Source organism: Canis lupus, chromosome 2 (assembly GCF_011100685.1).
Source record: "Canis lupus familiaris isolate Mischka breed German Shepherd chromosome 2, alternate assembly UU_Cfam_GSD_1.0, whole genome shotgun sequence".
Lineage (NCBI taxonomy): Eukaryota > Metazoa > Chordata > Mammalia > Carnivora > Canidae > Canis > Canis lupus.
The window spans coordinates 32,979,324-32,991,528 of record NC_049223.1 but is presented as its reverse complement, the minus strand read 5'-3'; the positions used below and the strand labels follow the sequence as shown (position 1 = coordinate 32,991,528).

The window sequence follows — 12,205 nt, the reverse complement described above, 5'->3', positions numbered from 1 at the left end:
CCCCACCCCAGCCCCGGGGAGCCACTGCGCCTGCGTGTTCCTGTGGCTGCTTGTGTGCTTCGGGGTTTGCTGAGGACCTTGCTCCCCGAAGATGAGGATTGTCACGGTAGATTGCTCGTTGCTGCTTCTAATGGCAGAGGTGTGGGCACAGGTGGGCCCCGTCCTTCAGTCCCCACCCGCCGAGCCAGATGCAGGGGGTTTGAAGAGCCAGGGCCTGTTTCTTTGCATTTTTCCTGCTTTACCTTGTGGGGGCCAGACATTAAAGAATTAGGATTTTGAAAAGCAGCTGCTGTCAAGGGAATTTGGAAAGACTGCACGTGCCCAGGGGAGGACACATCGTCAGAGAACTAAGGAGACCTTCAGTCTTTACCTCTGGCTGGCACAGTGATGCCCCTCAAAACACCCAGCCGTTCTGGGGAAGGAGAATATCTGGTTTCCGGAATTACCACGTTAGGAGATTTCAGATGTCCGGTGTTCAACAAAATCATAAGGCATACAAAAAATGGGGCATGAACAAAAGAGCAATAGCAAAAAGTCCAATAGGTGCCCCCCAATTCCCAAGCTGGAAAGTACAAGTAATAAAACCAAAAAGATAGATGGGATGACATCAAATCTCTGTGCTTCCACGGAAATAACTGTGAAAGACACCTTATGAAATGGGAGATATTTGCAAACTTTTTTTTATGAAATAAAACATCAATAAAAATAATTTTTTATGAAATTAATGTTCAGAACACATAAGGGATTCCTGCAACTCACCTAAAACCACCTGGTTAAAAATTGGGCAGGAAATTCAAACAATTCTCCAGAGAAGACGCACAAATAACCGGCACATGCAAAGATACTGAAAATCACTCATACAGAGAAATGAAGATGAAACCCACGTGAGCTCACTCCCGCGAGGATGGACACTCGAGAGAACACGGATGGTGGCGAAGGATGTAGAGAAATCGCAACCTTGTGCACTACTGTTGGGAACGCAACCGGGAGCAGTTCCTCTGGAGAAGAGTATGGAGGTTCCTCAAGTCCGAGTCCTCGGGTAACAGTGTGCACTATCCCGCCTGTCGGTACGGGGCCAAGAAATTCAGCGTAGGATGGCCCAGAGGCGTGTGCGGCCTCGCTTCCGAGCAGAATTACTCCGGATCCTCACTAGGAAGACGCTCCCGCCAGTGTGGGATGGCTGGCTGCAGAGGGGCCGGCCCGGGAGCCCGTGCAGCCCGCAGCCTCCAGGAGCCTGGCGCGTGGCGCGCCCGGACTGCAAGGGGCCCTGCTGAGGGAGGATAGCCGAGTGCCCTGTGGTTCACCCCAAAGTAGTAACTTAGTCAAAATTCCCGAAACACGGATTTGAGAGGTTGGAGCTGGGCCACGGGGAGTGTTTCATAGCGACAGTTTCAGTTGCAAGACGCAAGAGCACCAGAGATCTGTACACCTACGTGAACAGACTTACCAGCGTGCACTTGAAAATGGGTTAAGATGATAAACTTAAGGTTTAAGTGTTTTTTACCAGTAAAATTCCCAGCAAGGAAAAGCCCTGGTCCAGGTGGCTTCCCTGGTGAGTTGTGCCAAACATAAAAACCCCCTCCCATCCTTAAATGGTCCCCCCCCCCAAATGAAGGAAGGGTCCATTTCTACCTCATTCCATGAGGCCAGCATTGCCCGGATACCGAGACCAGATGGCATCACAAGAAAACCGGGGGCCAGGATCCCTCTGGAATATCGACCCTCGGGTCCTCAACGAAAAGCCAGCAGCCACAGCGTGCACGTCGGAAGGATTGTGCGGCGTGATCGGTGGGGCCGGGCGTCGGGGGTGACCAGCGCGCAGGTGCCACACCACGTTGACAGCGAAGGACGAGAACCCCATGGGTCTCGCCGGGATGCGGAACGAGCACTTGGTGGGATTCAGTGCCCTTTCATGATGAAAGGACTCAACTGAGACGGAAGTTAGTGCCGCACAGTAAACGCCAGCTGTGGAAAACCCGTGGGCGGCGCCTCCCTGGGGGGTGCAAACCTGAAGGCCTCCTCAGGTCAGGGACGTGGCCCGCACGCCGCCCTGGCCACTCCGCGTAGCAGCCCCCAGTCCTCGCTGGGGCAGTTCATGAGAAAGAGAAGGAAAAGGCATACAAATTTGGAAGGAAACAAGTAAATCTTGTCTGCCCAGACAGCATGATTTTATTTGTAGGGAGCCCCAAGTGTTTCATGCCAAAAAATATGAACTCAGCAAACTTTCCAGGATGTAAAATAAAAAAAGACTTAACGATTCTATGCGTTAATGGTGAACAGCCCAGAACTACCTTAAAATAACCCATCTGTAATAGGATGAAAAGGAATACAACCCTTGGGAGTTAGCCGTGGACGTGAAAGGAGCGTCCACTGGAAGGCGTGACCTGTTGCCGGGAGAGGTGAGGACGCCCAGCGCTGAGTCCGTGCCCAGTGCCCTCTGCCCGCTGCGGCCTACGGATCCGGCGCGACCCTTGTCAAGGTCCCAGTGATGCTTTCTGTAGAAATCCGTCCGTCCTAAGGGTCACAGGGATGTTCAGGGAGTAGCTGAAAGAGTCAGGGAAGGAGCGAAACGGGAGGACTGCACGCTCCCTGGTCTCAGGCCGTGCCTCAGAGCTGCGGCAAGCAGAGGGCGCTCCTGCTGCTGCGGGGGGGATCAGGGGGGATGGGGGGGCGACCCTGCAGCCTTGTGGGGGGACCAAGGGCGCAAGGACGCCCGGACTCCGGGAGGGCAGGGGCCGCGGCCCCAGGACGGCAGCTCCCCCTGGGCGCCAACTTTCAGGGGCCTCCAGGGGGAGCAACTGGCCGTTGGCTCTGGGCCGGCAGCCACAGAGGGGCTGAGCAGCCCGGGGGGTGGGGGGGGTGGGGAACCCCCCGCAGTGCTGGAGGAAGCCCGAGCCCCGAGGGGGACAGTCCTGTCCTGCCCGGGAAGCGGGCCCCACGCGGGTGGCAGCACGCCTCATCGGGAGCACCTCCCCTCCCGCAGGTTTGTTAGCTTTCTTTTCGCTTTACTTCTCTCCCTTTTTAAAAAAAAATATTTTATTTATTTATTCATGAGAGACCCAGGCAGAGGGAGAAGCAGGCTCCATCCCTGCGGGGAGCCCAACATGGGACTCGATCCCAGGACCGTGGGGTCACGCCCTGGGCCGCAGGCAGGTGCTCAACCGCTGCGCCACCTGGGTGCCCCGCGTGTGTGTTTTCCGTAGACCCCACAGCCAACATGGGGCTTGGACTCAAGACCCTGAGATCGAGCCTCACGCTGCGCTGAGCCCGCCAGCTGTCCCACCTTGGGACTTATCTAAAGAAAATTTCAGGGGATCCCCCGGGTAGCGCAGCGGTTTAGTGCCGCCTTCAGCCCAGGGCGTGATCCTGGGGTCCCGGGATCGAGTCCCGCGTCGGGCCCCCTGCACGGAGCCTGCTCCTGCCTCGGCCTGGGTCTGCTTCTCTCTGGGGGTCTCATGAATAAATGAGTGGAACCTTTAAAAAAATAATAAAAAAAAAAGAGGCCTCGTTGCTGTGTGCTCGCCTTCCCCCAGCCCAGTGTGACGAAAACTCCGTTAGTAACGGAAGCTGCGGCCACCTGCTTGCGAACCTGCGGGCCCTCAGTCCCCGGCCCCGTCTCTGCGTCACGGGGGTCGCCCTGCCCCAGTCACTCCGCGGCCCCCTGTGCCCACGGGAGGGGCTGGAGCTTTCCTCCCTCCGTCTGCTTCAGGTCAGTTGAATTCTTGGTTCAGTGGAAGACTCTGGGGTGAGGGAGGCACCCTCCTTACCCGATACTGGGTTTTGTTTATTTACTTTATAAGTAGGATTCACGCTGGGCTTGAACTCATTCATGACCCCGAGACCAAGACCGGAGCTGAAACCAAGAGCCGGGCGCTCCGCCGACTCAGCTGCCCAGGTGCCCCGGGTACTGTATTTTATTTTTATTTTTATTTTTATTTTATTATTTAAAGACAAGGAGCAAGCACAGAGGCAGAGGGAGGAGCAGGCTCGTCGCTGAGCGGGGGCCCGATGGGGACTCGATTCCGTGCCCCCGAGACCCCGGCCAGAGCCCCCGTGCCCGGGCCGCACTTAGGGGAAGGTCTGGCGTGTTCACCTGCCCGCGTGGGCGCTGAGCTGCTCCTGTTGGCCGCGCACGAGCCTGGGCTCCTGGCAGCCGCTGCAGCGGGGTCACCGGGCAGGGGTGTGTCCGGGCGCCGGGGACCCGGTGTGCTGTCCTCGCCCTGCCGCCGGCCGACCTCACGGCACGGAGAAGTGGGCGGCCGCTGCCTGCGTGGGCGCCCGTCCCCCCGGCCACAACCCCTGACGCCCCCGTGGGCAGCCCACGTGCCCAAGCCCGGCCGCCCTGCAGGAGCGAAGGCCGGTCATGGATGGGCGTGGAAAGCAGTGATTCTGGGGAGAAGCAGCCTCGGGGTAGGCGGGGGCTGCGTGGGCCCAGGTTGCCGCCTCCGCGCGGGAGCCGGGCTAGGACCACGGACGGAGGCCACCAGGGTTGGGGCGGAGGCAAAGGACCTGGAGAGGTGACCCATCGGGGCTCACATCTGGGCCAAGGCGAAGGGTCTACATTGGTGGGTGCCGCCGCGAAGGGGGGAAGCGTGGGGCTGCAGCGGCTTGTGGTGGCGGAGGGGGTGTGGGAGCAGGTGCAGGTGTGGGGGGCCGGGTCCTGCCACAGCGCCCTGCACCCCGGGGTCGCGGGCTTGAGCCCCACGTTGGGGTGCAGGCTGTGTGAAGTCTTCAGGATAGAATCGATGCTCTGAGACCACGCGAGGCAAGTGGGGCCGAGGCATGGGAAGGTGGCCTCGGGATCCCGGGGCCGTCGGTTCGGGCTCCCTGCTCAGCGGGGACACTGCTCTGCTCGCTGCCCCCCTCCCCAGCCTAGGATCTCGGGTCTCAAATAAAACTTTACAAGAAGTCAGCGAGGGGGCAGCGGGGGGCAGGTGGGCGCCGCCTTCAGCCCAGGGCGTGACCCCGGGTCCCGGGATTGAGTCCTGTGTCAGGCTCCCTGCAGGGACCCTGCTTCTCCCCCTGCCTGTGTCTCTGCCTCTCTGTCTCTCATGAATAAATAAATACAATCTTTAAAAAACAAAACTATTATAAAAAAGTTCCTTCATGAAACACATGGGAGAGCTCTGAGGGTTCATCAGGTCAAGGACCGTCCATCCTCTGACACGTCCACGGAGCTCCTGCTCTGGCCCCGTAACTTCATCAAAAGACTAAATTGTGGGATTAAAGTTTTACGGGATTAAAGTTTTGACAAACCAGACAACAATATTAAAATGTGGTAATTCCTTTTATTGGTTTTGCTTCTCAGTAAAATTAGTACTTGCCACATCGTCTTGCCTGAAGTTTTCAGCAACTCTTCAGGCTTAAGAAATGGGCTTTTCTACTGAATTCACAAAACATTTAGCTCTGTTAAATAATTTTTCATCTTCCCAGTGTTTATTATACAACATTCGAGGATAATACAGCTGTTGTAAGATTTCAGGTCCGAGAAATCTATGGCAAGAGTTTTAAAAAAATGCATTCGTCGAGGTACAATTTAAATACGAATAAATACACACCCCACACCCCGAATCTCATGTGGACATTAATCTTCCTGCAGATTTCCCCCCCTACAATACAGCCTGACTTTGGAGAACACTGGTTTTCAGCTGGGGGCGCCTGTGCCCCAGGAGGCACTTGGCACCTGGTGTCACTGTGACTCACGGGCAACAGGGGTGAATGGCTGTGGGCGGGCGGCAACCGGGAGTTGCTACACGTCCTACAACACACGGGGTAAACTCTCCCCATAAAGGACTACCACCCACACGCCAAGTGTCCAGCTTAAGAAATCCGGTGCTGGACTCCCTCAATTAACCCAATTCCCACTTTACAGACTGCCCGCCTGCCCGGCATGTTCCGAAAACACGTCAGGAAGGGGCAGAGGCTCTAACAGAAGGGACCTGAGCAGCATCGTCACCCACAGCAACGTGTGACTTTCAGCATCAAAATACTTCCCAAATGAGTAAACCACAGAATCAACTTAGAATGACAGAAATCAGAACACACACCGTTTAATTTCTCTTGAACCTGTTTTACTAGTTTAATCGGCTCGTATGGAAAGTTAGCTTGGACTGTTCTGGAGTAACTAAGCAAACAGTTCCCACTGCACATTTTTCTAGACTGATAAAAATGTAATGATTTATAAAGCATTTGGCAAAGAGCAAAGTGTGCGGACGATGTTTATCATGACATCTCAAAAATCAAGAGCTTCACTTATTTGTTTGGACTATGTGATTAGACAGGTTAAATGAAGTGAATCCCCCCCCCCTTTTTTAACTATAATCTCCCACATGTTTTTTACAAACAGCAACCCACACTTATGGGCCATGTGATACAAAGTGAACAAGTTGGTTGTACTTTTCCAAATTCTCGTTGTAATTGTAAAATACCAATATTTTAGATGATGAGTTCTTAAGGGGAACCAAAAATTAAAAAAAAATTCATATTAAGTTTACTAAGTGGAGAAATTTTTCCGTATTTTACTAATCACTCATCTCCACATTCACATTCTATGTATTTTCTCATGGTCAACGAACTGATTCAAATGATTTAAGTTATCCCACCACTTAAAGAGAAAAGCATCGGCGATAATCTGAAACCACGGAGTTATCTTAATTTCACCACGGGCTGCCTTTTCCAGAAGTTCTTTTAGCTCTTCCTTTGTCACGTAACAGTAGCTCTTAATCTCATTGGGATCTGGATTCAAGGTCACGTTCTTCCGCACGAACAGAATGTAATCAATTTCGTGTTCCCCCCAGATGCCGTCCGACTGAGCCTTGTAGTGAATTCGTGTTAGATAATTAATTTCTTCTGGAGGAACCTGGGATGAAAAGAAAACCTCAGCAAAAAACACCAACAACACGGGTAACGTCAAACAGCCCACCTCACTCCGTAACATCCTGAACACAACCGTAGCTGCAGAATTAGAATTCTTAAAACATTAATCTCCGAGTGATGACACATGAAGATAGTATTACAAAGTTTAACGTGCCTAGATTTTTTTCCCCCATATGACCAAAAAGTTAAGTTAAATTTATCGAAATATATATATATATATAAAAAAGCAGTTCCTCACACTAGATGTGTGACATTCTTCTTCACTTTTTTTAAATTTTTTTTTTGATTTTTATTTATTTTTCTTCTTCACATCTTAATGGTACTTTTCCAAGGGAAAAAAACTATTTGCTACAGGAGATATACTTTATTTACCCAGGTTTTATTTAAAAAGGGACAATGCCAGAAAAAAAGGAAGATTCCTATTTATCCAATCAGATTTATAGTACATATTTGTAAGGATTTCTGTATCATCTTTGATCTGATTAATTATAAAAATAGTTGGGACAGAAAAAAAAATAGTTGGGACGTCTGGCGGGGGGACTCAGTGGTTGAGCATCTGCCTTTGGCCCAGGGTGTGATCCCGGGGTCCCGGGATCGAGTCCTACATCGCTCTTCCCTCAGGGAGCCTGCTTCTCCCTCTGCCTGTATCTCTGCCTCTCTGTGTCTCTCGTGAATAAATAAGTTTCAAAAATATTCATAAAAATAGTTAATTTCATATACTGGTTATTAGATCAATCCATTTCAGCATTGAGCTAAATTCTCTTAAGTTGGGACGGCTGGGTGGCTCAGTAGGTGAAGCATCTGCCTTGGGCTCAGGTCGTGATCTTAGGGTCTTGGGATGGAGCCCCGTGTCAGGCTCCCTGCTCAGCGGGAGGCTGCTTCTCCCTCTCCCTCTGCAGCTCCCCTTGCTTGTGCTTAATCTCTCTCTCTCTCACTCTCAAAAAAAAAAAAAAAAAAAAAAGATTCTCACATAATATGAGGAAATCAAAACTTAAATCATCTTTAATGGGGGGGCTTTCTGGGGCCAGGAACTCACAAGGTTACAAGGCAGAGACTCACCTTAAATTTAAAATTTTATTTAAAATGGTTTAATGCATATTTGAATCTGTAAACAAGATTTCAGCTTGTACAACTGTGCAGTAAACCTGGTTACCTCTTCCATGGGAATTCCTAATTCAGCCTCTAAACGCCTCTGTGCTGCTCGTCTTACTCCGATCGCGTCGCTTTCCTCAAGCTCTTGTGGATTACTTAATGGATGACTGCAACATGTGTTGGTAAAACAACCTGGAAGAGGTTAAAGCGTGTAGATTAACTGTTCTTTGAAACAGGTCTAAAAAAATCAAGAAAACTTAAAAGTAACAGGAAAATAAGGATTTCTAAGTCAATTATGATGAGCTATCAGTAACTGTTCTAGGAGACACGACTAGATAAGTTCTTTATGAACACCTGCTTAACCAAAGAGAGCGAAGTGTACACAGCTAAACCTACAACACTTGTAAAAACAGATGTTAGAAAGGCAGGTGGGGACGCCTGGGGGGCTCAGCGGTGGAGCAGCTGCCTTCTGCCCGGGGTGTGATCCTGGGTCTGGGACTGAGTCCCATGTTGGGCTCCCTGCTTCTCCCTTTGCCTGCGTCTCTGCTTCTCTCATGAATATATAAATAAAATAAAATAGAAAAAAAAGAAATACATGTACATATACAGGTAGGTAGGTTTGTTTTTGTGTGTGTTTTAAAAAATACTTATTTATTTATTCATGAGAGATAGAGAAAGAGAGAGGCAGAGACACAGGTAGAGGGAGAAGCAGGTTCCTCGCAGGGAGCCCGACGCGGGACTCGATCCCGGGACCCTGGGGTCACGGCCTGGGCCGAAGGCAGGCGCTCCTGCTGAGCCCCCAGGCGTCCCAGGCAGCAGTTTTCATCGCTGTTTTAGCAGGTTGCACTCATGCGACACGCTTCTTTATGCAGAACACGAAATGATGGCACCCACCGCATCGGCCTTTGCCACCAACGGTGCCCCTGGCAGAGCCACCTGGATCCACCTCCGCACAAAACGCTGAAGTCAGAAGCACACTGACCTGGAAAGGTGATCTTAGCATCCGACCTCTGCTGCAGCAGGAGCTTATTTTCTGTGTTGAATAAAAACACGCTGAAGGCTCGATGCAATAACCCTGCGGGCCAACACGAGCGGTTACTTCACTTCACGTAAAACAGCAGTTACGCGGCCCACTCAGCCCGCGGCCCAGAGCCCTGGACCCGCTGCAGACAGCGCACCTGCCTCCCAGCCGCCCTGCACCCCCCCCCCCCCCCCCCCCCGCCTCCCAGCCGCCCGGCCCCCGCACCTGCCCTCCCCGCACCTGCCCCCCCCACGCCCCCGAACGTGCCCCGCCGCCGCACACCTGCCCTCCTCGCACCTGTCCCCCCCGCCCGCGCACTTGCCCTCCCGGCACCTGCCCCCACCCCGCACACCTGCCCTCCCCGCACCTGCCCTCCCGCCCCCGCACGTGCCCCGCCGCCGCACACCTGCCCTCCCGGCACCTGCCCCCCGCCCCCGCACGTGCCCCGCCGCCGCACACCTGCCCTCCCGGCACCTGCCCCCACCCCGCACACCTGCCCTCCCCGCACCTGCCCTCCCACCCCCGCACGTGCCCCGCCGCCGCACACCTGCCCTCCCCGCACCTGCCCTCCCGCCCCCGCACGTGCCCCGCCGCCGCACACCTGCCCTCCCGGCACCTGCCCCCCGCCCCCGCACGTGCCCCGCCGCCGCACACCTGCCCTCCCCGCACCTGCCCCCACCCCGCACGTGCCCCGCCGCCGCACACCTGCCCTCCCGGCACCTGCCCCCACCCCGCACACCTGCCCTCCCCGCACCTGCCCTCCCGCCCCCGCACGTGCCCCGCCGCCGCACACACCCCCGCCCGCGCACCTGCCCCCACCTCGGTCTATGTTCTCGTTCAGGTGGCAGTTGTGCTTGGTCTCCGCCCCGATCCGCCGGTCGTGCTCATCGATGAGGATGCACATCTCGGCCAGCAGCTGCACCTGCTGCGCGTCCAGCTCGTCCAGGTCCACCTCCCGCATGCTGGCGGCCCGCCCGTCCCGGCCCGCGACCCTGGCGCCGACACACGACACACCACACACGACAGGAGCCCGTGAGCCCGGGCCGCTCCCGCAGCGCCCGCCGCCCGCCCGCCCGGCCCGGCCCGGCCCCGCCTACCCCGGGCTCCCGGCGCCCCGCCAGACACGCTCCGCCGCGCGCTCCTCCCCCGGGCCCCGCCCCCTCCTCCGCGCCGCCGGCCCAATCGCCAGCGCCCGCGCCACCGCGCGCCACATGCTCCGCAGCCAATCGCGCACCGGCTGCGCCTGACGTCACGATCGCGCGAGGGAGGGGCGGGGCCGCGTCCTGAGCCCGGGGCCCGCGGTTCCGCCCTCGGCGCCCCGGCGTCTGGCGATCGGGTCTCCACGGGCCCTTTTTAAAGCGGGGCGCCCGGAAGCGGGGGGCGGGCCGAGCGGCCCCGTCCACGCCCTCAGGCCGCGCGCACCGGGCGCCCCCGGCGGGCAAGCGCTCGTTACGGGGCCGGGGACGCTGCGCTCTCTCGTCCCGACGTCGGGGGCGGGACTACGGGCGGGGTCGCCCGGAGCGCGGCTGCCCGAGGCGGCCTAGGTGCGCCTGCGCGGCTCCCCCTCCCCGTGGTCCCGCCGCCCGGCCCCCGCCCCGCACCCACGCGCGGGCCCCTACGCGCCGGGCCGTCGCTCCCTCCCTGGGCCCCGGGGGCCCCGTTCACCCCATACGCCCTACACGTCACGGCCGCTCGGTATTAAAACACCAAACAGCAAAATCTGTTAACTGGTCATTTTAAAAAAATTATTTTATCTGCTTAGATCTTAAAAATGTCAAAATAACTAAAGTTCCCATCAGGTAACGCTTTTATTCCGAGATTGAATAAAGACTGAATAAAGTGTGCTTTATCCTTAATTCCGATTGCCTGTGAAATTATTTGTGTTTCAATACGGATCAACCGTGTACGAGCGCCCGTTCCTTCCTCTCCCGCCCGTGGGACTCGGGCTGTGGCCCGCGGCAGGAGCAGCTGCGGGGCCTCGTGTCTGGCCTCGGGGCACCTCTGGCCTTGGCCGTCACCGCAGCCTTCGGGAACCTCGGCTTCCTCTTCTGTATCGATCCCTGAACTATGCCAGAAATTTTAGGACTTATATTAGTGTTTGTTCGTTCATTTAAAGACGGTGATAAATACAAATCGACATTTGGATGAACCTGTTCTCCAAACAAGCACCGTCCGAAGAGGCAGCGGAGAGGTTGACCCTTGCAGGCCTCCCGGGCCCCCGCCGTGGCTCAGGTCCACGAAGAAACTCTCGCTTCACGGAGATACCCCGGAGAACCGGCAAGCAGCTCAGCCTTTTCCGATGATCATGGCCGTTCTTTTTTGATGACACAGCAGGACACAAAAAAGGTAGTTTTTTGGCTCCACGTCTGACCCCCGGGGGCCCCTCTCACGCGTTATTCTGCGATATCAGGTCACTTGGAAAACCCCTAAACTACGCAGATGCTGCAGGTGTCAGCACACCTCGCCGCTCCGTACCCATCACCTGTCCCATCAGCAAGTTCCGCGAGGAGCCGTCAGGCCCTTGGCGGACAGCGAGGGAGCTCGCCGGGTCCGTGCCCCAGTTTCTGGGGGCTCAGCAAACAAACAAGTGTTTGCCGAGCACTCGTCTTCACCGTCCCGTGCAGCCGCAGCCCCGGACCCCGCCTGCGGCCCCGCAGGGAGGCCAGGCCCCTGACCCCGCGCCCGGGTCGGGCCGCTCGGCGCTCGGCCGCGGGGGTGGGCGCCCCGGGGGAGCAGCTGATGCTGTTGTCGCCGCGAGCCAATGGCGAACCCCGGCCCCGGCGAGGAGCGCGCGTGAGTCATCTCTGCGGAGGAGCCGCAACGTTCATAGCTGCCCCCGCCGCGGCGCCGCCGCCACATCCCGGCCCGCGGCCCGCAGCCCGCAGCCGCCCGCAGCCGCCCCCGGCCCGATGGCCGCGACCCCCGCGACCCCCGCGGGACCCCGCCGCGGTGAGTACCGGCGCAGCGCAGCCGCCCACACGGCCCGCCCGCGCCCCCGCGCCCGCGGGGGGGCGCCGGGCCGCGGGCCGGGGGCGGCGGCCGGGGGGAGGCGGAGGATCGCCGCCGCGCCCCCGCCGCCCCGGGCTCCCCGCGCCGCCGGCCCCCGCGGGCGCGGGCGGACGCGGCACTTCCGGCGCGCGCGGGGGGCGGGGGCGGGGCGGGACTTCCGGCGGCCTGCGCGCGAGGCGAGGTCGGAGCTTCCGGCGGCGCCGGAAG

The 12,205-nt window shown here is 57.0% G+C and overlaps 2 protein-coding genes across 6 annotated transcripts in view; one reads left to right on the top strand and one right to left on the bottom strand.

The window, feature by feature from the left end:
- Nucleotides 1-5,268: 5,268 nt before the first annotated feature.
- Nucleotides 5,269-11,874, bottom strand: IDI1 (isopentenyl-diphosphate delta isomerase 1). Of its 3 annotated transcripts, none has more exons than XM_038530225.1 (5): nucleotides 11,140-11,874; nucleotides 9,809-9,981; nucleotides 8,951-9,043; nucleotides 8,030-8,160; nucleotides 5,269-6,859 (listed from the first exon to the last, which is right to left on the bottom strand). In XM_038530225.1, the coding sequence occupies exons 2-5, from the start codon at nucleotides 9,948-9,950 to the stop codon at nucleotides 6,542-6,544; spliced, it is 684 nt and encodes a 227-aa protein (XP_038386153.1). In that variant the 5' UTR covers nucleotides 9,951-9,981; nucleotides 11,140-11,874; the 3' UTR covers nucleotides 5,269-6,541. The 3 variants fall into 3 exon arrangements, with proteins under 3 accessions (XP_038386153.1, XP_038386154.1, XP_038386152.1); XM_038530226.1 differs by lacking the exon at nucleotides 11,140-11,874 and adding an exon at nucleotides 10,224-10,300; XM_038530224.1 differs by lacking the exon at nucleotides 11,140-11,874 and adding an exon at nucleotides 10,087-10,202.
- A 47-nt stretch (nucleotides 11,875-11,921) lies between these two features.
- Nucleotides 11,922-12,205, top strand: part of WDR37 (WD repeat domain 37) — a 58,189-nt gene continuing 57,905 nt past the window's right edge. For 2 of the 3 annotated variants that reach the window (XM_038530223.1, XM_038530222.1), the window contains exon 1: nucleotides 11,923-11,938. The gene's annotated coding sequence lies outside the window, so the exon portion shown is untranslated. Of the gene's footprint in view, nucleotides 11,939-12,205 lie in introns of all 3 variants that reach the window. The other variant, XM_038530220.1, reaches the window with a different exon arrangement.